This window comes from Lagenorhynchus albirostris, chromosome 11 (genome assembly GCF_949774975.1).
Source record: "Lagenorhynchus albirostris chromosome 11, mLagAlb1.1, whole genome shotgun sequence".
Lineage (NCBI taxonomy): Eukaryota > Metazoa > Chordata > Mammalia > Artiodactyla > Delphinidae > Lagenorhynchus > Lagenorhynchus albirostris.
This window is the reverse complement of record NC_083105.1, coordinates 45,540,383-45,566,652: the sequence shown is the minus strand read 5'-3', so window position 1 is coordinate 45,566,652 and position 26,270 is coordinate 45,540,383. Positions and strand designations below refer to the sequence as shown.

General features: G+C 36.2%; 1 protein-coding gene across 4 annotated transcripts in view; it reads left to right on the top strand.

Annotated features, from left to right (window-relative positions):
* TBC1D15 (TBC1 domain family member 15) overlaps positions 1–26,270 on the top strand; it is a 66,084-nt gene that overhangs the window by 27,112 nt on the left and 12,702 nt on the right. For all 4 annotated transcript variants that reach the window (XM_060165290.1, XM_060165289.1, XM_060165291.1 and 1 more), the window contains exons 5-11: positions 4,225–4,435; positions 11,662–11,764; positions 13,103–13,300; positions 14,364–14,492; positions 15,689–15,792; positions 16,768–16,862; positions 21,579–21,695. In XM_060165290.1, the coding sequence (XP_060021273.1) occupies positions 4,225–4,435; positions 11,662–11,764; positions 13,103–13,300; positions 14,364–14,492; positions 15,689–15,792; positions 16,768–16,862; positions 21,579–21,695 (957 nt within the window). The remainder of the gene's footprint in view (positions 1–4,224; positions 4,436–11,661; positions 11,765–13,102; positions 13,301–14,363; positions 14,493–15,688; positions 15,793–16,767; positions 16,863–21,578; positions 21,696–26,270) is intronic.

Genomic DNA, 26,270 nt, shown 5'->3' with positions numbered 1-26,270 from the left:
CTAGCTAGCCCACCTGTGATGTGGCCCGCCTATTTGTGATCTCTTTAAAAAATATTAAACACTGTATAGAGTTAAAATTTTTTTCTATTGATTTCTTTGTGTATTATAACTAATAGGATATTTTATCTTTCAGTGATTTTGATCTCAGTTTAGGATTTATCCGCATTTACCAGATTCAAAAAGTCTAGCCTAAATTGACTAGAATATGTATTGCTACGTTTATATAGCATTGTTACTAAGTAAAATTGATTTTCATGTATGGCCTGGGGAATCATTCTCATACAGTAGTTATACTTTGTACTGTATCATTTCTTGGGAACAGTGGCAATTAAGAAATAGTAAGTCACAGACTTTGGATAACAGCCAGCTCATGCATATATGTCTTTTTTTTTGTTGTTTTGCATTCCCATTCTAGGGAAGGTTCTTAACCAGAACAATGCAGAAATGTTAAGGAAGGATAAAACCACAGGATTTTAGTATATTTAACATGTGAGGGATTTTTAACTTCTCTAGACTGGATCTTCAGGATTGGTTTATGTGAATTGCTATTTTTTGTTTGCCTAATATTGTTAAATCCTTGAAAATGAAAAAGGTTACAGAAATGAGCAAAAGGAGTGAGTTTTCAAAATTTCATAAAAGAAGCATTACATGTTTGAGAAAAGCATAATCTGACAATAAAGATCTTTTTAGATTAATGGTTTTTTAACTGGCTGCACATTGAAATCACATGGGGAAGTTAGGCTTTTGAAAAAAGTACCAGTGCCTGGGTTTCATCCAGCAAATTAAATCATACTCTGGAGATGGAGCCTGGGCATCCCTATTTTTATGTATTTTTCAAAAGCCCTCCTGGTTATTTTAGTGTGCAGAGTTGAGAACCTCTGTGTAGCTGTGTAGCTTAGCAAAAAACCCACAGATCTAAATACTGCTTATGTATCTTGGCATTGCATTATGCCTTGTAAGGAGCCTTTATTTAGTAATTATTAAAAGTTAAGGACACATTTCTTTTTCTTTCTTTTCTCCACTGTTTAAAAAGTTTTATGATAGCAGAAAGAAACACATTGCACAGTATGGCCCAGTGTGCATACACATGCACATATTTAACAGAACAAGGAGTTAATGAAGTACATTTACTCTGTTTCATCTCATCCCATTCCATCCCATCTTATCCTAGACTGTCTACCTCATCCAATCATATTTCATCAAAACTCCTTCTTAAAGAAGACATTTTCTAATCTTGATGTTTCAGAATTTAAATTTCTGCCATAATTTTTTACACTTTGGAAAAGCATTTTTTCAAATAAAATTTTTATTATTATAAACTTCACACTTTTTACCTTTTTTGTGATTCACAGAGCAAAATGGGGACAAACCTTTAAAAAAAATTGACTATTGAAGACTTTTTAAACTTTATATTTCTTAAATATACTGCTAAGTCTTTGTTTTTATATATTAGATCAAATGTTTTGAAAATATATCTTCCCAGAACAGCAGACTGCCATGATGTTCTGGAAACCCATTCAGATAAAATGTCACGTCCTTGCTGTTAATTCTGTTCAAGACATATGGAGACTTACTGAATTGTTTTGTTTACTTTTTTGCTGTTATGGCCATTTTTCCCACGTCAGTGTGTTGGAGTTATTTTTTACATATATTGGGTAACACAGTAAGTTCATCAGAACTAATTAGCTTTATTTACCTTTGTTTAAGGAGAAAGAAGGAAATTTTGAGTTAACTGTTGGATTCTGTTAGTTTTCCTTTGTAACAACTTCTAATTCTGGTTAGCTATTATTGGTAGACCAAATTGCAGATTACTTTTCTGTTTACTTGGTTAGTAGATTATTCATTTATTTAACACATCTTTGACTACCTACTATCTGCTAGTCACTCTTCTAGGCACTGGGGATAAAGCTGTGAACAGAATTAAGTTCTTGTTCTCATGAAGCTTATACTCTAGAAAAGGGACTTCTGGGATTGACTTGTAATGTTTGTCTCATTGTTTATCAGAGCTTTAAGTGAGGAAATGTGTGAGGAATTTTCTTTTGTATTTAATATGTAATGTGTGTCTCTTCCATTAACAAGGGAAAAATCTGTGTAAAATTTTTACATTTGAATATGCACAAACTTCTGATATGCCTGCATATATTATTTAATATTCTTCATATGATTTTCTTGCATGACTTTTATTAAATACTTTTTGTGGAATTTAAGATAAAAAATGGTATCTGGTTTTTCATTGCTGTTTTGCTGTGAAAATATTTTTGGTCTTTGCAGATAATCTAGTAGTATGTATCCTTTCTACGTCGACGTAGTCCAGGTGCATTCACACTTAAGTGATTCATAAAATGTTGGAATTCTAGAATTGTTCTCACTTTCATATTAGTTTGTGATGGTGTTATGAGCTCTATAATATAAATTGCAGTGAAACATGATGTGTCGTAAAGTGAGCACGTGGTACTTAATCTGGTATCAGCCTTAGATATGAGTTCACCATCTGAACTGGTGTGGAAGTAGGCAGGGCACTGCATAGATAAGTTACTTAGCCTTTCTGGACTTTGATTCAAATGATAACTTGCTAGTGTCCATGAAAGAGTAATGGTGTCTGCATTCCTTGCCAGGTAGAGGTTTCTGTAAGCTGTAGGTTTCTGTGTCAGTTTAGGAGATTTTGTTGGAGGTGATGGAGCTGTAGTGTTCTGACTATATAGGAAGGTGACATACATGCAGGTCAGTACTGACTGATCTACCCTTTGAGTAAGTTCTATAAGCAGATATAATCTATACAGTTTATCTTTGTGGAATTGATAGTGTTGGGATGGAATTAATAAAGATGTTCAATAACAGGATAGTATGACACTTCTTAGCAAATAACATAAGAGAAAAGGTCTTTTAAAATTTCAGAGACATGACATGCTTAAGTCTGCGTTAAAATGTTCAAGTAAAATAACATTTTTAGATTAGAAATTAAATATAAGTATTAGATAACTTTTTTCCCTTGTTCTTTAAATTTTTATTTAAATAGATAATCTTTACATTGCTTGTTATCAATTGCAATATTATTCACAAACCTAGGATTTTAAGCTTCTGTAAACAGCCCCCACACACTAGGAAATGCTTTATTTTACATAGCTATAGTTTGGTTTGAACTGAGGTCTTAATTTAGTAGAAGGTTGATTTAGCAGGAAGATTGAATGTATTTATTCTCTTTGAAGCATTCACAACTTAGTTACCTTTTCATCCTCAATTCCCCACTGTTCTTTGGGTTTTTGCAAATGTCTGTCTGTGTACTCACTCTAATGTTACTTTTTTTTAAAATTAATTTTTATTGGAGTATAGTTGCTTTACAGTGTTGTGTTAGTTTCTACTGTACAGCAAAGTGAATCGGCTATACATATACATTATGTCCTCTTGTTTTTTGGATTTCTTTTCCATTTAGTTCACCACAGAGCACTGAGTAGAGTTCCCTGAGCTATACAGTAGGTTCTCATTAGTTATCTATTTTATACATAGTATCAATAGTGCATATATGTCAATCCCAATCTCCCAGTTCATCCCACGCACCCCCACTTTCCCCCCTTACTTTTTATACTGGTATACTTTTACCTTCACTCAATGTAATCTAGTAAAAATAATTCCAAAAGGAAGTGAGGAATAAAGGTTGGTTTTGTTTTTGTTTTTTTTGTTTTGTTTTAAATGCCTCTCCAAATGCATCATGCCATTTGTATTTGAGGGAATTGGAAAAGGTGAATATTTATTGAATATTTACTATATACTTGGCACTGTACTCATTAGTTGACAGTATTATCTCTTTTAATTCTTAGGATAACATTGGGAGGTAAGTATAATTATCTCCATTTTACAGATGAAGAAACTGAGGCTCAGAGAGATTCAATTATTTGCCCCAAATCATTCAGTTAGTAAGATGGTGGTGCTGCAGTTTGAGTCTGGCCTGCTTGCTTCCAAAGCCATGATCATTTTGGGGCAAAGCTGATATTTTAAATAAGGGTAGTATTTTTTTCAATTTGTATACAGTAAGATAATTATTTTAAAAACTATTCTTTTAAGAAAATGTATGTAGCCATTTCTAATACAGGTGGAAGCCATGGTAATATCAGTGCTGTAGTTGTTCCCTAGGTTCAACAAATATCTGTTAGGCAGTCATGAAGAGTGCTGTCAGTACCTTTTAAAAAGGTGAACAAAAATATTTTGCCCCACTTTCTTGTTTTTAAGATGCTCCAAGTCATAGAAATGGGAAAAGCAAATGGTCATTCCTGTTCAGTTTGACAGACCTGAAATCAATCAAGCAAAACAAAGAGGGTATGGGCTGGTCGTATTTGGTATTCTGTCTAAAGGATGACGTCGTTCTCCCTGCTCTGCACTTTCATCAAGGAGATAGCAAACTACTGATTGACTCTCTTGAAAAATATGTGGTATTGTGTGAGTAAGTATCAAATTATTTCCTACTTATCAAAACCGGATTGTTGTGATGGTCCCAAGGCGAACTGTTTTTACTTGTCATTGGGTATCAGTGACCTATGTGCATATTAGGGCTCAAGCAGGTTTGTTTTTTCTGGAATATTGACTACTTTGGATGAGTGACTGAATAAAATTTTGCCATTTTAGTAATTTGGAACTGCAACTTATCACCTTATTAGTGTTTTAAAGAAAAAAATGGTTCAGTATTTTAATACACATTCAAATGAATGATGATACATCAATAATTTATGGATTATATATTTACCAGTTTTATCTTTTATTATGTAGTTTCTGTTAAACATAGAGTTTCATTTGTAATGCTACAAATTAAGTCAGACAAATCTAAATAAAATTATTGTAAGTGTGGAAGTTAGGGCTTTCTCACTTTCCAGAAATCTTGTGTCTTCCATTTATTTACCCATGTGCATTTGTACACACATACTCTTTCTCGCTTTCACTCTCAGCAAATACAATTGTGGTATCTATTTAGTTCTGAGCACTGTGCTGGTTGTTTGATACTTAGTAGTGAACAAAACAGGCATGTTCTCGGATATCTGAGAGTTTATGGTCTTGTGAAGGATGCTGACCAGTAAATAGCAATAAACTCAAGAAATAAGATGGAGGAAGTACAAGGAAGGGAGGAAGTATACTTCATTCAGACTGGGGGTTGGGTAGGGGTCAGGGAAGACTTTCTGGAGGAGGTAACATCTAGGTTGAGACTTGACAACTGTGTGAACGTTAGCATGAAAGGGAAGGAGATATTTAGACGGAGAGATGTTTTAGATAGAGGGAGGTATGTAAAACACGACGTAATCACAGAACAGAGTAGTTCAGTATCACAGGTCTGCATAGTGGGGGAAGGGAGGGTACAAGATTTAAAGATGAAGCCAAAGAGCTGAGTTAAGGCCAGAGCATGAAGGGTCTTGTAAATCATGTTAGGAGGTTGTTCCAGTCATCTAGTGAGCTTGTAGTAGCGTGAACTAGGGGAGTGACAAGAAAGAAGTGTTGGAGGAATATTTAGTGTTAGAGTTTGTGGTTGATTGGATATGTGGAGGAGAAAAGAAGGGAGAAGTTGAGATTTTTAGTTTGGGGAATCGTAGGGATGATTGTTAACTTCATTAATAATGTCCTCACTTTAATAGAGTAATGTCATACCTAAATGTAGATTATATAAAGCTAGGAATAATGCAAAAGTTGAAAGATATTGACTCTATGTTTTTCGGCATGAAATTCTCTTCCTTTACCATGTTGACCACCTCTGGCTGGCACTAGGCATGCTGATTAGTACCTGTAATCATAAAGTCAGATCTGGTTGGTAGTATGTGGGTCTTGGATCTTGAAGTGAGAAGCTGTGAATAGGCTACCACCTACGGGGTTAAGTAGATTTCAGGAGGAGCATTTATCATGACTGGGGCATAAGGCTTGGCTGTTGAATAGCAGCTGTTAAAGACTTGGGGGTCTTAGCATCATAGCAAGCTCAGTATCAATCAGTGTTGTGATGTAACTGTTACAGAAGAGCTCATTCATTCTGAGACTGTTGATTAAAGCATAGTATCTAGAATGAAGTGGTAGTCCCTCTCTACTCTGTACTGATAAGATCATATTTTGGAGAACTCTTAGTTTTAAACACTTAGTTTTAAACATTTTAGCATTTTAGATTTTAGATGTGTTATACTAACTATACTACGTGGAAAAAGATGGCTAGTGTAATGAGAGGGATCAAAAGGTATCATGAAAAATGTGGGGATGTGGCGATTTAACTTGAAGGAGTTGTGGTGAACCATTAAATAAAACCCAAGCTGGGCTTCCCTGGTGGCGCAGTGGTTGAGAGTCCGCCTGCCAATGCGGGGGACATGGGTTCGTGCCCCGGTCCGGGAGTATCCCACATGCCGCGGAGTGGCTGGGTCCGTGGGCCATGGCCGCTGAGCCTGCGCGTCCAGAGCCTGTGCTCCGTCCGTCCAGAGCCTGTGCTCCGTCTGCAATGGGAGAGGTCACAGCAGTGAGAGGCCCGCCTACCGCAAAAAAACAAAACAAAACAAAAAAAACACCCAAGCTTCTTACTATGGTCAGTGAGGGCCTGCCCTATCTTAGCTCTGTTTATTTCTTCAACCTCATCTCATGCCATTCTCTTCTATATTCTAGCCACATGGTTTTCTTTCAGTTCCTGAAATGCCCTAAACTCTTTCTTGTCTTAGGGTCCTATATGTATTTCTTTTGTCTAGAATATTCTTCTCCCTTTCTTATCCCTGAGGTCTCAGTTTAATGTCACTTCCTCAGAAGGGCTTTTCTGGATGCTTAGTCTCCCATTTAATGTAGGTTCCCACCCCCATTCCTTTTTGCTTTCTCATTCTCTTGTTTGCTTCCTTCATGGCCCTTAACAGAATAAAATCATTGTCTGTTTATTTCTGTTACGTTTTCCTCTAGAATATAAGCCCATAAAGGCAGGGATTGCATCTATCTTGTTTACACTTTCTCCTAAATTCCTAGCCAGAGTGCCTGGCCCATTTGTTCAGTAAATCTTAGTTGAATGAATAAATGGCATGATACTTACCAGTTTTACAAATAATTTCAAAAGGATTGTTAAAAGAAATAGACTAGATTTGTTTTGTATGACTCCAGAGATAAACTAGAAGGAAATAGCTCGAGGGGTAGAAATTACAAGGAATTAGCTCATGAGGTAGAGAGTTTTCTGTCCTGGATGGGTTCAAGGATAGACTCAACAATTACTTAGGTGCTTATAAGAGAATATGTACCTTAAATATGTGTTGGTGATGTTTTAATGACGTTTGTAAGTGAAACTATGTTTCCTTTTCTGTATTGGTTAGGCTTAGATATGTAGCATCATAATAATTCAGCCCAAATTAATGTTGCAGCCCAAATTAATGTTGCAGTTATCATTTTTGGACAACCACAGGTCTCCCTAGTGAGGGCAGACCACTTATGACATGAATGAGAGCAGACTAGAAACCACCTTCTCTGTTGGCAGGCAGATCCAAGAGATAAAGAGAGCCTGGAAGGGGTTATGCCATGCATGCACCTTACTCTTTCCTGATCTCAGCAGTCAGATGTGTCCCTATGAAGATTTTATTTACTAGGAGTGCATATTTCCACCTGGAAACAAGAAGCCATGGGAATGGTGTTCCCCTCTCTCTACTTTTTCATTCAACAAGTATTTTTTTTTTTGAGGACCTACTATGTTCTAGACATCATACTAAGTGCTGGAAAGGAGCACTTAGTCAAAAAGATATGGTGTCTGTCTTCATGGAGTTTGTACTATTGCAGAAAAGAAAAAGATCGCTTATACAAATAATCATAAGTTTTCAGCTGTAATAAGTACTATGAATCAGGAATATAGCACGATGAGAGCATATAATAGGATAATATGTAGGTTTGTGTGTGTGTGTGTGTGTGTGTGTGTGTGTGTGTGTGTGTGTGTTAGTAGTAATTGAAGCCCTGAGAGAGAATGAGATTAAGAAGAGGATAAAATGGGATAGAATGTAAGCATGTGATTAATTATAGCCTTTAATGACATGGTCAAAGAGAAGAACCTAGCAGAGGAGTCTGACTTCCTACACTCTGTTTCCTCTCTTCCCACTAGGCTTAATCACATTTATGGTCAACCAAGGATGTGGCTGTTTCTGGGAGAGGAGATAGCTGTGTAAAGTGAGCTTTAAAAGCTTCATCCTTAGTACCAGCCACTTCTCCATTGTGTATTCTCCTGTGACACTGAGGGGCCAGTTTATTCTTTGCCCCCTGAATAGTCTGAAATGTGTAAGAATAGTACATCAAATATTTTATCCCCAATTGAAGGCCCCTTTGTACACTAGGCAGAAAATAAGCATCCCCCCCATTCTCTTTCCCATCATAAATTATGCCCAACTGCATTGTGTCATATATGCTGAGTCCAGGTGGTAGAATATAGATATTCCAGATAAACAGTCACCAGTATAAAAATAAATCCCATATTTGTATAAACCATCTTCCATTATCAGATTCTTAGGGAGATGTTAAAGGTTCTTGTTTTTTATGTTCATTACTTATGATCTAAATAAATGGAATTCACAGTTAAGTCCAAAGAAATGAAAAGTCCCAAATATCCCCCATTTTTTACTTTATTAGGTATCATTTCCTGTCTCTGGAGCAGTTATCCTAAGCAAAATGGTACTTCCAGAGTCATGTTCCTATGGTCGCAGATTGTTGTGGAGACCGGAAGAAGAAGGGTAGACCAGGAAAACCTTGGTGTCAGCAGCTTCGCTGGAATCCCAGCCACTCTGTTCCTGGGTCATCCTTCCTGTGTTTTCTGAGTTCAAAACATCAATAGAGGGAGATTCAGACCACATTATCTTTTTTTCTCTGATTAACCTAAATTGAAGAATGTGGCTTGCACCTGTGGCCATGATGTCTTCCTAACACTCCCTGTAACGAATTAAGGGTCTTACCATACAGACAAACAGAAATTGCAGATTTGCTAGGGATGTGCAGCCTTGAAAGATCGAGGTAAAGGTTGGGTAACTATGCACAGTTCCTTCTTTCAGTTTCATTAACTGGATTAGTCAGTGCAAAATAGGCCAGCTTCTTGAGGCTTATTATTTCTCAAATGGTTTTCTTATCTACTGGGATAAACAAATTGTCCTATTCATTGATATTCTTTAGTGTTCTTTGACTTATCACCATTTGGAACATGGTATTCAGCTGGGTAAAAGAATGAGCCACAGATACATTTTTGTTACATTTCTGGAACCAAGTTGGTTGCTAGGATATGAATGAAAGTTATTGGTTGGTTCTGTTAAAATGATTTTATATATTGGGCCATTTTAAAACTAATACATAAATATCCAAGCAGTAAAATATTTCCTTAAAAAGCCAAGTTGGTTGTATCATCTTATAGCACCAGTCATTTATGAGATTAGGTCCTAGACCCTCATTTATTCCCTTTGTGAGATACATATATCCACACACACATACATATATACATACACATACACACACATATATATGTATAAATTATATGGATGAGAATAAACTATATAGTTTTGTTGTAAATATTCTGTACTTTTTTTTTATTAACCTTTTTGGCTTTATGTCTTTTGCAATGATATTTTTATTTATTTCTTTAGCTTTCCATATTGGTCTTCTCGGTGGCAATATAAAATAGTTACTATTACATCTCAGTGCACAAAAATTCTTCAACTGTTATAATTTCTGAATTCTGAAGCTTTTGGGAGAGGCTCACTCCAAAGTACTTCTGAAGTTTTAGTAGTAATGCGTCTGTAGTTGGGATATTAGGCAATGGTTTTCTTTAAGCCCTTTAGTAGGATCTAATAGAATTGCTGATGTTAGCATCATTAAAAGTTCTATCTTACTGCTGCAATGAGTTTTTGAAAGCCTTGAATAATGTTGTCATGAGTGATCAACTTCCCAGAATCCATAATATCCCCAGAATATATAAATATAATATTTAATCTTCCCAGATTAAATCAGTGTGGTAACCTGGCAGGTGGAAATGTAACAATATTCTGGAATGCCAGCCCTCCTTTTGGTGAGCTCTGAAGTTCTTAGCAACATTATTACCTGTTCTCTTACTGATATACTTTAAAGAATGTTTTGTTGATTTCTTCAGTGTCAACCGAGTCTAATGTGACTTCCCCCAGCCCCTCATCACAGAGCATTAGGTATAAAAAAAAGAAATCCTTCCTTTGTAAAAAAGTATCTGTGGTTCTTTGTTGGTTGAGCAGTCATTTCTTCTTCCCATCTCCAGCTTTGTGACCATAGTTTTAGATCTGAAGCCATAATAATTGGCTGGGCACAGATAACTGAAGGTTGCGTATGTGTCCCCCTTCAGCATGCATAGCCAGTGTTTTGACTTTTATGATCATTTTTTTATTTATAGTTTAAAGAAAAAATTTGACTTAATCTATTTTTAGAAACAAAAAATAATAACCATAGTACCAGCAGCACTGTGTTAGGAAAAAAATATGTTTCTATACTAGTTACTTTTCTTTTTCTGGTGCTATGTTTACAAGTTGACCTATCATTAAAAAATGCCTTGTGAGAACCTATAGGTCTTCATGTTAATAAGCATGACCCCCAGAAGATGTTCAGAAAAATGGTGATTAATGAAAATTGAACGTTTAAAAAGTTATTTTCTTCCTACTTCAAATGACTCAACCTTAGCTCTTTTAAGAAGCTAAGGGGCTTATTCAGCTACTATTGTCTTTGATGATCGAGTGCTGTTTCTAAGTAAGAATAAGATCCTGTTTTGGATTTCATATCCCCCCAGCATTGCTGTTGCATCCTGTTATGTTAGAATTGAGAAGAGATAACTGTTATTAAAGTTCTTATCTCAAACATTTATAATAAACTAGAAGTAGATAGCAGCAAAATAATGCATTTAATTTTTGTTTTTAAACACAAAAGTTGTGGATTTATTACAGCTGACTTACTAAATTATAAAACTTTTTGAACAGAAAAAAGACTGGATAATTCATTTGATTACTTCAAATTAGATGTCTATTTGGAAAGCATTTTGTTTATTCTGTAGTTATTAGGAAGTGTGGAGAAAAACATATCCGGAGCTCAATAAGCAAGAACTAAAAATATACTGTACCTGAACTGTACATTACAACCATGTGTGTTTATAATAATGGTTGGCATAATTAATGATCTTTAACAAATAATTAAGACATTGTATCTTGTATTTTTAACATCTTATATTGCAGTACTACCAAGCTGTGGAGTGAAGTTGGAAACCATTTCAAAATAGGACATTTTCCTGTAGTGTACATATTATATATACTGATGAATCCTAAAGTGTGTTTCAACTTTCTTTATAAGAGAAGATATATTCTTATAATGGAAGATATATTTGTAAGAATTTTCTACTATAATTCTAAACAAAAGTTTGGGTTCATTATAATTTAGTCCTCTTGGCTTTACCTAGAATAAAAATATACTTTATCCCTTTTATATTTGTTAATTTAATATTTAATGTTTCATGTAGTTTTGGAACTCACTTAAGATAGTTACTAAGTACTTGCTAATATTGAATTAATGGGAAACACTTTTAGAACTGGACATTTAAGGTTTTTTGTTGTTGTTGTTATGGAAAAATAACTGTGCATTAGTAATTATTTAGGTAGTCATTGATGCGGAGTGCTACTGTTTTCTACAAATCCCTTCTTTCTATCACAGATCTCCGCAAGACAAAAGAACACTTCTTGTGAATTGTCAGAATAAGAGTCTTTCACAGTCTTTTGAAAATCTTCTTGATGAACCAGCATATGGTATAATACAAGTATGTTTCCTTAGTCTATCTTATATTAATCTGTTTGTCTGACCGCATTATTTTATATGCATCGTACCTCTCACTTTCTCAGAGATTATACAGAATGAGGCAAGTGTCTGCATGTGTAAACCTTATGGAACTATTCTCTGTAATTTTATAGAAAGAATAATATGTGTCATATTGTTTGTAAGACTCAGAAGCTTCCTTGGTTCTTAATTACTCTTACAGCAATTTTCCCCTTTATCATAATTGAAGTTGGACATCAGATTTTTATTATCATAGCTTGCACTGATTAGGTGAAAAGTCACTGGGTAAGACACTTCGAATTAATCAGTGATAAGCTTATGCAAAAATCTGGTTTGAATTTTTATTTGATGTTTAAGTTGGTTCATTTGGGGTCAGTTTAGTCTAATTCCTCTTAAAGTATTTGAGTATATTCTTGCATTTGGCTAAAAATGTGCCCTTAACACAGGCAGAAATAAAGATAATTTATTTTTCACTCAGGTTGCTATGTAAACTAATGACATTTTTGTTTACTCATTCATTTATTCACTTATTCATTCAACAAATGTTTGAGTGCTTCTTTGTCCCACATGGTATCTCTTTTTGGTTCTGAAGATAAAGAGGGAACTTTTTAGGAGGGAGGACAAAAGAGCTAAATACTGATTAAAATAAAAAGTGAGGGAACTGTTTTTCTTATTGTGAAAATAATCATTTTAAAGATAGACCTTTAAGAAGTAACTATTTTTGCTAAATATGAATAAGCAGGCAGTTTGGGATTTAGAAGTAACTCTAGCAGTAGAAAAACTTTTCTAGGACAGCACTGTCCAGAACAAATTACTCTTGTTGGCATGATTCACCAGTTATATAATTAGATTAAAATGTCAGCTAATATTTAAATATTGTGAGCGTTTAAACTTAGCTATCAAATATTTTGTGTTAGACTAGTGTGGTACTACCCACTTCAAGAAATATTTTTTTCTGTGAAGGCAGGACTGTTAGAGAGAAGAAAGCTGTTGTGGGCCGTCCATCAGTGGAAAGTAAGCACTGCAGATATTTCTGGTGTGTGCAGATTGAATGAAGCCTGCAAATCATGTGTTTATCTGCAATTCAATCAGTAGCATTAGCTTGCTATTTAATGTACTATTTTAACCAAATGAAAAAATTGGCTTAGAAAATTTAAATTTTTCTTCCCAGAAAAAAATAAAATTTTAAAATAATCTTAGAATGCTCTGTTTTAGTTCTGATTTCCCCCCCTTTAAAAACCTTTGCCCTTTTGCCTGTCATGAGGTATTTTTATTCTTTATCTGAATTAATTTTGCCAATATTTTTCTTTCTACTGCATAGAAGATTAAAAAGGACCCTTATACAGCCACTATGGTAGGATTTTCCAAAGTCACAAACTACATTTTTGACAGTTTAAGAGGCAGCGATCCTTCTGCACATCAACGACCACCTTCAGAGATGGCAGATTTTCTTAGTGATGCTATTCCAGGTTTAAAGATAAATCAGCAAGAAGAACCAGGATTTGAAGTCATCACAAGAGTGAGTGGAGTTTATATTAATATAGCTCTTGTATTTTAGCAGGAGAAATGCTTTTTAAAGTGTACTGAATGTTATAGAAATAGAAACTCAATTTTGGTCATACCTGCCTCTTCTCACAATCCTTTATAACTTTTGCTCACTCATATATCTAACGACTAATGCTTGTCCTGCCACCAAATTCCTGGTTTCTTCTTCATCAACTACTACTTATACTTCTCTGTTCATCAGTGTTGGATCTCTTTCTTTGATTACCTTTTGATAATAATGAACAGGTTTTTGTTTCATTGAGTGTATAGCAGTGAGTAAATAGTAAGCCTTGCATGTTGCCCCTAGTTCTGTTCTTCGTAATTTTTGTTTTCTCAGACACTCTGCACAGGCAGCTAGTCAGGACACTACTCGTGGGCTTTTATTCTTATGTGAATCTTTTCTTTTTTAAGTAAGATGGATTTTGGCCTTGAATTATGGTAAATCTTTATATATGCTCAACAAGACTTGAATTTGCTACAATTCTAGGCTGCACATAGTTAGAACATTATAAAATATCTCAATTGTAGTACTTAATTAAAGGGCTTATCTTGCAAATGGCATTTTAAAATTACCAACATCTGTTAATTGAATGAAAACCTGTAGAAAATGCCAAGTAGAGCTAATGGATCATGAATCAATTCTGAGAGCTACAAATTTTAGATTGGAAGAAAAGCTAATTTTAAATATGATTAATGGAATAATACTCTTTTTTAATAATATAGCATACCATTTAGTGTGAAGGGTCTGTTTTAGAATTTACGTGTTGAATGTTCTGTACTTATGTAATTGAAACCCAAAACAACAAATGTTTTTTTGTTTCTGAATTTATAACCCAGTTATTTGTGTATTTAGTAGGAGGGTAAAATGTATGGAATGCTATTGCAGTTTATAAACTAAACATTGGAAACTAAGGGAAAATATTAGAAATGTTAGAACTTATGTCTGAGTAATAGTATTTTAGTTTTAGTTTCTATATACCTTGATTTCATTTCACTTGTTAAAGGTGTACTCTTTATTGCTTATCTTTTTGTTTTAGATTGATTTGGGCGAACGACCTGTTGTTCAAAGGAGAGAGCCAGTATCATTGGAAGAATGGACTAAGAATATTGATTCTGAAGGAAGAATTTTAAATGTAGATAATATGAAGCAGATGATATTTAGAGGGGTAATTACTTTAGTATTTTAAACTGTTGGTGTTCAAGTTTTCATTTTCTTTTGGGAGGTGGGAGAGATGAACTCCTTTTTGATGAGTGTTGCCTTAAAATCCGTGTAGGACAGAGTGAGGTGTTTGTGATGTCCCTGAGGGTTGGGTTGGAGGGATATACCATTAAGCCTATGGAAAGGTATTCTTTCTTACTTGAAGTTCTGTGAGTTATGTGAAGGAGGCATTTGTGTTCCTCAGTGGTAGTTCCCTTATCTAGTAAGGATTGGGTTTAGAAAGACTAATCAGTTCCACTGTCTGCTATACAGTCTACTCTTCATTGTTTACGCTTTCTGGCAGCTGCTTACATCTTCAGAATCTGGAAGTCAAAAACAAGGTAGTTTTTACTGAATTGAGTTATTTTTATGTACAGGCATACCTCGGAGGTATTGTGGGTTCGGTTACAGACTACTGCAGTAAAGTGAATATTGCAAATAAGCGAGTCACTCACATTTTTTGATTTCCCAGTGCATATGAAAATTATGTTTGCACTATACTGTATTAAGTCGATTAAGTGTGCAATAGCGTCATGTCTAAGAAAACAGCATATGTATTTTAATTAAAAAAATACAAAACAAAAAAAATAATAACAGTAACATCAAAGATCACTGATCACAGATCACCATATCAAATACAATAGTAAAGAAAAAGTTTGAAATATTGCGAGAATTACCAAACTGTGACATGGAGACATGAAGTGAGCAAACGCTGTTATAAAAATGGCACTGGGGGCTTCCCTGGTGGCGCAGTGGTTGGGGGTCCGCCTGCCAATGCAGGGGACGCGGGTTCGTGCCCCGGTCCGGGAAGATCCCACATGCCGCGGAGCGGCTGCGCCTGTGAGCCATGGCCGCTGAGCCTGCGCGTCCGGAGCCTGTGCTCCGCGACGGGAGAGGCCACAGCGGTGAGAGGCCCGCGTACCGCAAAACAAAACAAAAAAATGGCACTGGTAGACTTGTTTGGCACAGGGTTGTCACAAACCTTCAATTTAATAAAACATGCAATACCTGAGAAGTGTAGTAGAGCAAAGTGCAATAAAATGACGTATGCCTATATAAAACTATCTCTTAAATAGTAGTTTTTCTGTTTATGTGCAAGTTTTGTGAACTTAAAGTATTGCATTCATTTTTTACAAATGTGTTTAATATGCATGTTTTCTTCAGGGACTTAGTCATGTGTTGAGAAAACAAGCATGGAAATTTCTTCTGGGTTATTTTCCTTGGGACAGTAGCAAAGAGGAAAGAACTCAATTACAAAAACAAAAAACGTAAGTAATGGTCTTTTGTGTGCTCATTAAAGAAATCCAAGTAACTCATCCATATAAAGTGGAATAGACTAGGGTAAGGGAACATATTTTTATTTTCATCTTTTTAATTTAAATATTGTGAGCACTATAGATAATTTCAAACCAGAAACACTTATTAAAGGGACTTCATTGCAGTTACATTAGTGAATATATAGAATGATGGTAAAAAAAATTCTAGTCCCCTTGTATAAACATTTTAAGCATACTAAGATATAGATTTTAAAATATATCTCATTTATCTTGATTCATTTTTACAATTTATTATGAAATTATAAAAATGGCTCATAATTGTATTTGCTATTTAGGTTAATTACCTTTAAATTATTTTCCTGGTGCTCTTATAACATAAACTGGCCTTTTTTTTTTGGAATTGTGTTTCTATTTTTAAGTAATTATCAGACTTGAAAAGAAACACAGACCAACTTCCCAGGTATACTTATTCCCAGTTTGTCAGTCTAACCTTTTATTTAAAGCTCACTTTCAATCATTACGTGTATATTCAAATTCAGACAGTCCTTTCTCTTTTCAACATGTTTGCCAGTCCTTCTAAGACATTTTCACATCAACAAGTTTCTGTAGTAAACTGGTTGGAAAATGGTACTCTCATGTCACATTAAAAAAAAAAAAATCTCATAGCTTTGTAATTATTTGGAAACTTTAGTGGCTAAAGTATTTAATGACTGGAATAATTTTAGTTCTGATATTAAGGACTGAAGTAAATGTTTCCTTAAAATCATATCTAAATTATTCTAGTAGTTTAAATAAAGTTTATGACATGTATAAAGTTATTTTATTTTTCCTTTGATTGTAACTTTAAACATTTCACTATCATATTTATAAATTTACATCTCACTAGCACCATAAATGCTTTGATACATTAAATTTGTTTTTTAGGTGTTCAAATAACCTTTTTTGGTATAAAATTGTTTTCTATAGTGATGAATACTTCAGAATGAAACTACAGTGGAAATCTGTCAGCGAGGAACAAGAGAAGAGAAATTCGAGGTTAAGAGATTATAGAAGTCTTATTGGTAATTTTTTCTTAATTTTGAAAATGCATGAGAGGGTTGCATGGAAGTGTTGATAAGATTTAAGAAATGCACGTATATACTACAGAGTTAGGGCCCAAATGAAAAATCAGAGGCTTGTGGCAAAGATTCTTACCACAGAAATACCTAGAACCTCCTAGGGCAGCCTTCAGAATGTGATTTGGGCACTCTTTCTAGCTGCAAAGCCTCTATCTGGCTCTCTAGCCCTCCAAGAAAGCTGACATTGTTGTGAACTTGGGCCAGATAATAAAGGTTATAAAACTTTCTCTCAGAGAGGAGGAGATCAAGATGGTGGAGTAGAGGATGCAGAGCTCACCTTCCCCCGCAAACACATCAAAAATCATCTACATGTGGAACAGTTCTCACTGAAAACTAACTGGAGACTGGCAGAAAGACTCCTGTGCAGTAAGAAAGATAACACACGATATGGGAAGGAGTGGGAAGGAAAGAGAAGTGATGAAGTTGGGACCTGTGTCCCTGGGAGGAGACTCAGAGGAAAAGGGAGATTACATGGATGGAGAGCCTCCTTGGGGAATGAGTGGTCTGAGCCACATATTGGACAGCCCAGTCCTGGGGTCCAGCAGAGGGAAGACAAGCCCTCTTGGCTGGTTGGAGGGCTGTGAGGCTAACAGGAGGGCTGTGGGAAGCCTGGACTCTGCTCTTGAGGAATGTGCACATGCTTTCTTGCTCCTGAGGCAGGGTGGAGGGGGTGGATTGAAGACTGTACAAGTGACTGGTTGGTTTTCTGTGACCGCCCCAGTGCACACCCTGGCTTGAGCTAAGCAAACACCCCAGCCCCGCTTGGAAGATCGGCTGTGAGACACAGAAGCAGCTCAGACCTGAAGCAGCATATGAGCAGGGTGGGGGCAGCCATTACTGGCACTTACACAGGCAGAACATCAGAAGCAGTGTGAATGTCTGACCCTTGCTGGACCACCGTAGCCCATGCCCCTACACACTCGGAATGCCCACACCAGCCCTTCCTGTTCCAGCACTGTCCCCAGTGGAGGAGATACATGGGGGTGCACACTCCGAGGGGAGGAAGCGAGCTTGGACTTGGCCCTGGCCCTAAAAGGGAGGTGACAGCCACCAAGCAGAGGGGAAGTCCCAGGTCACACCTGGCTCTGGCCCTAGGCCCTTCATCTCCAACCACACCTCCTACCAAGGTGATAGCTACCAGCATGCTCTCAGGAAAGATGTGACCCGTGTTCAAGTCAAATCCAGCTCTCCCTCCAAAGCCACTGGGCACACGCTAACTGTATAGGGGTTCTCCCACATGATGACACCTTTAAACGATTTCTCTATGAAACTAGGTGAAAGTTAAGCAAAATGAGAAAACACAGGAATTTGTCTCAGTCGAAAGAGTAAGAGAAAACCCCTGAAAACAGTCATGAAATAGAAATAAACAATTTACCAGATAAAGAATTCAAAGTATTAGTAATAAGAATGCTAGCTGAAGTAAGGAAAGTAATAGATGAACATAGTGAGAATTTTAACACAGAGCTAGAAAATATAAAAAAAGAATCAGAACTGAAGAATACAGTGACTGAAATGAAAAACACCCTAGAAGGAATTAATAGCAGACTGGCTGATATAGAAGAACACGTAAGTGGTCTGGAAGATAGGATAATGGAAATCATCCAATCAGAACAGCAAAAAGAAAAACAAATTTAAAAAATGAGAACAATTTAAGGGACCACTGGGACAACATGAAGTATACCAACATTTGCATTATGGCGGTCCCAGAAGGAGGAGAGAGCGAGAAGAGGTTGAAAATGTATGACATTTTCCCACAAAACTAGAACAGATAATCCTAAAATTAATGTGAAACTACAGAAGACCCCAAAATGCCAAAGCAATCTTGAGAAAAAAGAATAAAGCTGGAGGTATTATGCTCCCTGACTTCGGACTATACTACAAAGCTACAGTTATTGAAACAGCATGGTACTGGCACAGAAACAGACACATAGCTCAGTGGAACAGTATAGAGAGCCCAGAAACAAACCCATGCACTTACGATCAGTTAATCTACAACAAAGGAGGCAAGAATATACAATGGAGAAAAGACAGTCTCTTCAATAAATGGTGCTGGGAAAACTGGAGAGCTACATATAAAACAATGAGATTAGAACATTTCCTCATAGCATATACAAAAATAAACTCAAAATGGATTAAATACCTAAATGTAAGGTGTGAAATCATAAAAATTCCTAGAAGAGAACATAAGCAGAGTACTCTTTGACATAAATTGTAGCAATATTTTTTTGAATCTGTCTCCTAAGGCAAAGGAAACTAAAGCAAAAATAAACAAGTGGGACCTAATTAAACTTGAAAGCTTTTGCACAGCAAAGGAAACCATTGACAAAATGAAAAGACAACCTACTGAATGGGAGAAAATATTTGTAAATGATGGGATTGGTAATTGGTTAATATCCAAAATATATAAACAGCTCAAAAAAACCAGGCAACCAATTAAAAAATGGGCAGAAGACCTGAGTAGACATTTTTCCAAAGAAGACATACAGATGGGCAACAGGCACGTGAAAAGATGCTCAGCATTGCTAACCATTAGAGAAATGCAAATCAAAGCCACAGTGTGATACTACCTCATACCTGACAGAAAGGCTATCATCAAAAAGACCACAACTAACAAATGTTGGTGAGGATGTGGAGAAAAGGGAACCCTTGTACACTGTTGGTGGGACTGTAAATTGGTGCAGCCACTATGGAAAAGAGTATGGAGGTCCCTCAAAAAACTGAAAATAGAACTACCGTATGGGCTCTAGGCGCACGGGCTTCAGTAGTTGTGGCTCCCTGGTTCTAGAGCGCAGGCTCAGTAGTTGTGGCGAATAGGCTTAGTTGCTCCATGGCATGTGGGATCTTCCTGGACCAGGGATCGAACCCATGTCCCCTGCATTGGCAGGCGGATTCTTAACCACTGCACCACCAGGGAAGTCCGTTGATATCATTGTTGATACCTTTTTGTTTTCTGCCTGGCATGTCAGTACTAAATAACTATACAAGAGGAAAGAGAGACAGATAGTTCATGAGGGCACAAATAACTTTTTACTGTGTTTAAAACACCTATTAAGGCAGATATTCTATATTGGCATTATGACTATGTAAATTGTGCTTGAGTTAATAAAAAATAACTTATCATGTACCTCTATCAACTATGATATGAGAATGAAACATTTTGGTGTTTTTAAATAAAATTTGACATTTGTAGCATGATTTTTTGGTATTGCTTTTCCTTGTTTGAAAAATGTATTCACAGTTCTATAGATATATGCTATATTTATATTTATTAAGCTATTTTAAGATAGCTCAACAAAAAGCTAGAATATTGTTCTGCTGATTTTTAAAATGCCCTTATAGAATCTAAACTCATATCATGAGTTTAGATTGCTTTGTTGAAAAATACCTCCTCATCTCTTCACAACAATTATTGAGAATGTTTTCAGATTATTAAATTTAATGGGGGGAGAGGACAGTTATAACTTTTAAACAAAATTGATTATAGAGTAAATTAATCACTTTAAATTTCTTTAAATTATTTTTTCGTAATTTACTGAGGGATTGAAGTTTGGGGAATGCCTTTTTAGTTGTTTCACAAGATGCATCTAGCAGGTATCAGTGTTTATTAATTGAATTGTCAGTACAACTTGAGATACACTCCTGGTGATGTTTCTAAAACTGTTTTTAATGTCTTAAAATCATTTCCAGAAAAATGTGGATTTTCTTTTTTTTTCAAAATTAAAATAGATTGCTTATTTTATATGTAAACTATTTATTTATTTTATATGTAAACTGAATAATGTATATATGAGAATGAAGAAGTAATTTGTCCTAAAGATGGTTATGGAACATGACAAAGAAGTTGACAGTACTTCTCATAATGAATGAAGCAATTATGAATGAAACAAATCTGTTTGATTACACTTGATTGCATAGTAACTTTTTGCATTACTGTTTTCAAGTAATACTGCCTATCACATGTATTCATGACTGGCATTTTTTATATATATAAATTTATTTTATTTATTTGTTTTTGGCTGCTTTGGGTCTTCGTTGCTGTACGGGCTTTCTCTAGTTGCAGTGAGCGGGGGCTACTCTTTGTTTCAGTGCACGGGCTTCTCATTGTGGTGGCTTCTCTTGTTGCAGAGAGCACAGGCTCTAGGCGCTCAGGCTTCAGTAGTTGTGGCTCACGGGCTCTAGGGTGCAGGCTCAATAGTTGTGGCGCACGGGCTTAGTTGCTCCGTGGCATGTGGGATCTTCCTGGACCAGGGCTCAAACCCATGTCTCCTGCACTGGCAGGTAGATTCTTAACCACAGGGTCACCAGGGAAGCCGATGACTGGCATTTTTATTGCTAACTAATGTGAACTATTACTTGGTGTTGGTTTTAATTAATTGAATGTATTTCCTGCTATTCAATTAAAAGATTTCTATGTTTAGATAAAAATTGAAAAATATTTAAAAATATACCCAAGAGGAGTTGACTGACTTCGGAAAAAAATTCCAAAATGTTACTTTATTGCATATCTGAAATGGAATTTGATGAATTTTTTCATTTTAAAAGCTTGGCAAGAGAGTAAGATTAATAACAAGAAGAATAACTCTGTACTTGTAAGATGTGAGCTTTATAAAAATCTGTTATTCTAAAGGTTTTCAAATATGTGATGATTTTCTTCCTCAGAAAAAGATGTTAACAGAACAGATCGAACAAACAAGTTTTATGAAGGCCAAGATAATCCAGGGTTGATTTTGCTTCATGACATTTTGATGACCTACTGTATGTATGATTTTGATTTAGGTAAGTTCTCCTCTAACATCCTAATTTAAAGATATGATGTATGTTTATTTTAGAATTTAAATTTATTAACCTGTTAGGAACATGTAAATAGTTCTGTGGCCTAGTTTTTATAGGGGTGTTCCACAGGGGACTGGAAACTTAAAAGGCTTTGGTTCCCAAATTGTGCACCAAGGAGCACTGGGTTGCTCATGCAAACTCATGGGGACAATGTGGGATATTTTAAATATTTGAGGGAAATATAGTGACATCTGTAGGACACTGCTCTAACTACTAACTGGAGTAGTTCAGGGTTTCATCATTAGATCACCAGACTCCTTCTGATGAAGTTATATCTTTACAAAGCAGAGTTTTTGGCCTTGCCATGATAAGCAAGTACTGTGTGAAAATAGATGAGGATGGTGGCATCCAATTGGATTCCAAGGTTTTGAGTAGTGTAGTGCCCAACAGGTGCTAAGTTAAATAGGATATAAATATTAATTAAGTTGTTTGGATCTGTTTAATAAATGGAAATTGTTAGTAATATTTTTGAGCCTAGGGGTGCCTTGGAAAACAATTCCTGAGGCACTAAGGGTACTGTGAATTGAGAAAGTTTGGGAACCTTTTTTTGATAGGCTTATCCCTTGTGAAGAAAAATGCTGATTTGATATTATAGACAAATGGTGCATATAATTATCTAGGGCGTGTGGAGCTTTACTCTCTTTTCTTGGTTAGTCTGTTTTCTACCAAGAATGGGTTGGAAAGACTGGGGTTGGTGGTGGGAGTTGGGGGGATTGCATGGGGAAGCGATGCTAAGGGATGGAAAGCCTAAGGAACCAATATTTTAAGGGACAAGAGAACTTGATCCAAAAGAATTCCTTTTGGATTCTTACATGTAAGTTAGGGGAAGATGTAAACTCTGTTGTGGATCTTGAGGCATCAGCCTCTGGTGACAGTAGTTGAATATCACAGATTTCTCTTTAAAATGTGAAATGTAGCCAGTCCTGTCTGTCACACCTATAGTGAGCCTCAAATTGGATTGTTGAAAATATTAGTAGAGTGCTTCTCAGGTTACAGAGTGCTGTTATTACTTAATTTTGATTTCAATTTTGATTCTATTAGAAGCCTTTTGAAGAAGTGGGGAAATAATCTCCACTTTATAAGTAAAGTTATATTGATTTAGACTGTGACTCAGGGTTGTACAAGTAGTAAATATTGGACTGGGGGTAGAGACCCAGGTCTTTATTGCAGCCTGGCATTCTTACCTCTACACATTCAGCACCCTGACCCATTGCCATTTTAGTTTCTGTTAACCACTGTGGGGAATAGGGCTGTCGTCCTAGGGAACAAGAGGCATTGCCCTGTACTCTAAGTTGGTAATTTTGAGATAGGAATTAATGCATATTCTCAGAAGGAGTTCCTGAATGCTCAGTTTTTTTCAGGAACTGAGTCCCAGACCAGCTATTTGGATAAATTGCTGTTCCCGTTTGTCTATATTAACCCCACATTCTTTCCAGTCAAATACTTTAAGTTATTTGAAACATACCCAGGGATTTTATTAAGAACTCTGGCCTTGGGAGAAGCCAGGGTAGTTTTCATAAAGCACTGGACCAAATTTCTTGCTTTTTACTCATAGCAAAGTAATCCGGGCTGTAAATTTACTCTTATAGTTGATTCTTTCCTGTTGAGTTGTTTGGCTTCTTAGCCCATAGATGAGATGTAGGTGTATTTGTGTTGAATATAGTTTCATTAATAGTGAGGAAGAAGATAAAAATTAACAAAAGCAGACAGAAGAACTCAAGGAAGAGTAATTTTTAGTTAGTGCAGACACTATATCTAAGTTGTTTCTATGGGAGGTATCTTTTTTTTTTTTTTACAGTGTATGTTCATAATTTGATCCTGAATAAGCAGTAAAAGGTTAAATTATACTCAAAATACTGTATGTAAGAAGGCAGGAGAGTGTCTAGTTAAAAAAAAAAATGATTTCCACCTCTTAAGATTTAAAAAAATAAAATTGATCCTCTAATAACCGAATAAGCTTCAGTTAACCTGGAATGTTCACCTGTATATAGATGAAATTTTTTTTTCTCTTTAAGAATGTGTACGCTAGGATGGTAAGGAGTTCATTTCTCACACCTCCACACTGAAACAACTTTGCTATGAAAATAATTTTGGGGAACTACTTCAGAAATTGTAGTAGTGCTGATTAAGATGTACATCAGTCAGCACTAGTGCAGAATTTGAGCATCACTGAATGCTAATTTAAACAGCTTTAATCTTTCTTTAATTAAAAGGAATTTGTACATTAATTCCACACCCACAACTCATGACATACCCCAAAGAACATCATGTATAAAATAAAATAGATTAAAAGCAACAAGAATATGAAGATTAATTTGACTGCTTGCTTTAACTAAAACTTTATGGTAGTGATCCCATATGAAAGCTGAAGACTTAAAGGATTAAATTAGCTTCTTAGAAATTTTTATTCATTATAACTTTATAATAAAGCACTTCCCCCCCCCCCAGAGGAAAGGTGCTTTGTAAACCTTTCGAACAGCATGCTTTGAAATATTTCTGTTACAGACTGTATGTGGTCAGACCCAGGAAAGTGGTACTCTTTTCCACTTTGTTGAATTCACATAAATTTCCTTCATGCTTTAATTGGTTTAGCTTTTATATTTGTCATTGCTTTCACTGTGTCATTGCCATGTAGGAAAGTTCTGATGATAACAGTCTAGTCTTCCTTCTAACCTACTTATTCTTTCTTAAAAGTGTTGTATTAGTCAGGGAAAGAATAAAGAAAAAAAAAGGTTTCTTATAAGATACTGGCTCATGTGATTATGGAGACTGAAAAGTCCCACAGTCTGCCATCTATAAGGTGGAGACTCAAGAAAGCTGGTGGTGTAGTTTAAAGACCTGAGAGCAGGAGAACCAGTGGTGTAGATGCTAGTCCTGAGTCTGAAGGCATGAGATCCAGGAGCACTGAGGGCAAAGCGCTGTCTCAGCTCAACCAGCCAAGCAGAGAGCAAATTCAGTCTTCCTCTATCTTGTTATTCTATTCAGGTCCTCAGTGGATTGGGTGATGCCTCCTCACATTGCTGAGGGCCATCTGCTCTAATCAGTTCACCAATTCAAATGCTAATCTCTTCTAGAAACACAGTCACAGATACTCCCAGAAATAATGATTAACCAGACATCTGGGCATCCTGTGGCCCACTCAAGTTGACACACAGAATTAATCATGTCGTATGTATTATTTTAAAAAAAGCATCTGTAATAAATTTGTATAAATGCTTACATTTAGATATCATGTCGTATGCCATTTTTTCTAGCACTTTTCTCTAAATGTCTTGGTAACTCCATTGTTTGGTACTGTAATAATTGGATACCTGCCACGGGAACCTAAGTTTTTTTGTGTGTGTGCTAATGTGCGTGCGTAGAGACATACTTTTCCGCAGGGTGTAGTGTAGACATAGTGAGGTTGGGAGGGATTAGGCGTAGCAGTAGATGGTATTGTAACTGAAAGTGGGGTCCGGCTGCTTGTTGCTCAAAAGCCAATAAAGAGGCCAGGTTGGTGGAAAGGAGAGTTTGTTTTGTTTTGGATACTGTCAGTGTGGGGGTTGGGGGGTGGTAAGGGCAGACGTCTGTCCAGAGGCCGACTCCCACCACTGACAGTCAGTGGGCAAGAGCTGTTATAGACGGAGGGAGGGGGCTACGTGCAGAAACAGCACAGTCAGCTCTGACAGTCATCTTGAAATTGGTCATCAGTGGTCTGATCAGCATCATCTTGATTGTTTTAGGTACAGTTCATCTTCAGTTCTAGGGTCGGTTTGTTTCCATTTCTTTGAGGCCAGTTCTCAGAATTGTGGCAGCTCATGGCTGCAGCCTGGTCATCATGTAGTTAACTTCTTCCACCTGCTGGGGGTTTCAGTTTCTTTAAGACAGCTCACAGGATATGGCTCAGAATATTATCTACAGCCCTTAAGAAGGAGCTAAAGATCCTCGACTGCTTAATGACTGAACTATTATTATTTGGTCTCCTTTGACTGTTTTCCTTTGTTTCAGCATTTTCTCACTTCTCTGATTAAACTTATTCTTTGGCTAAAGTTTTTCCACAGACAAAAGGCAGGTTGAGGATGTGGGGTGCAAGGACCGTAGGGTCCTGCTCCATTTCAACAGGGTAGAGGCTAAGAGCAGATAGAGCTAAACTTTTATGTGTAAGGAGATCCTGAAGTGAACTGTCTCTTTCTGTTACACTTTTAATCTGAGTTTTCTCAAGAGACTGGCTTACATGCTTCCTGGGGTCATTTTTAAAGTTGTCTTCCAGAATAGGAAGAGTGATGTAAAATTATGTATAACTGCAAGCAGAAGTATCCCCTCCCTTTTAAAAATGTATACTGTTTTAAATGACTTCATTGCACACAGATATTGGTGAACGATAAGAATGTAAGTGTTGGTCCTGCGAATGAAAGACTGTATGTTTTCCACAGACTTCCCAAGCTATCACGGGGAAAAAAATCTCTATGTAACTTTAATGAATGTACAAAAGTTACCAAAGTTGAATGATATGTATGTGAAAAGGCTTAGTTAAGAGCT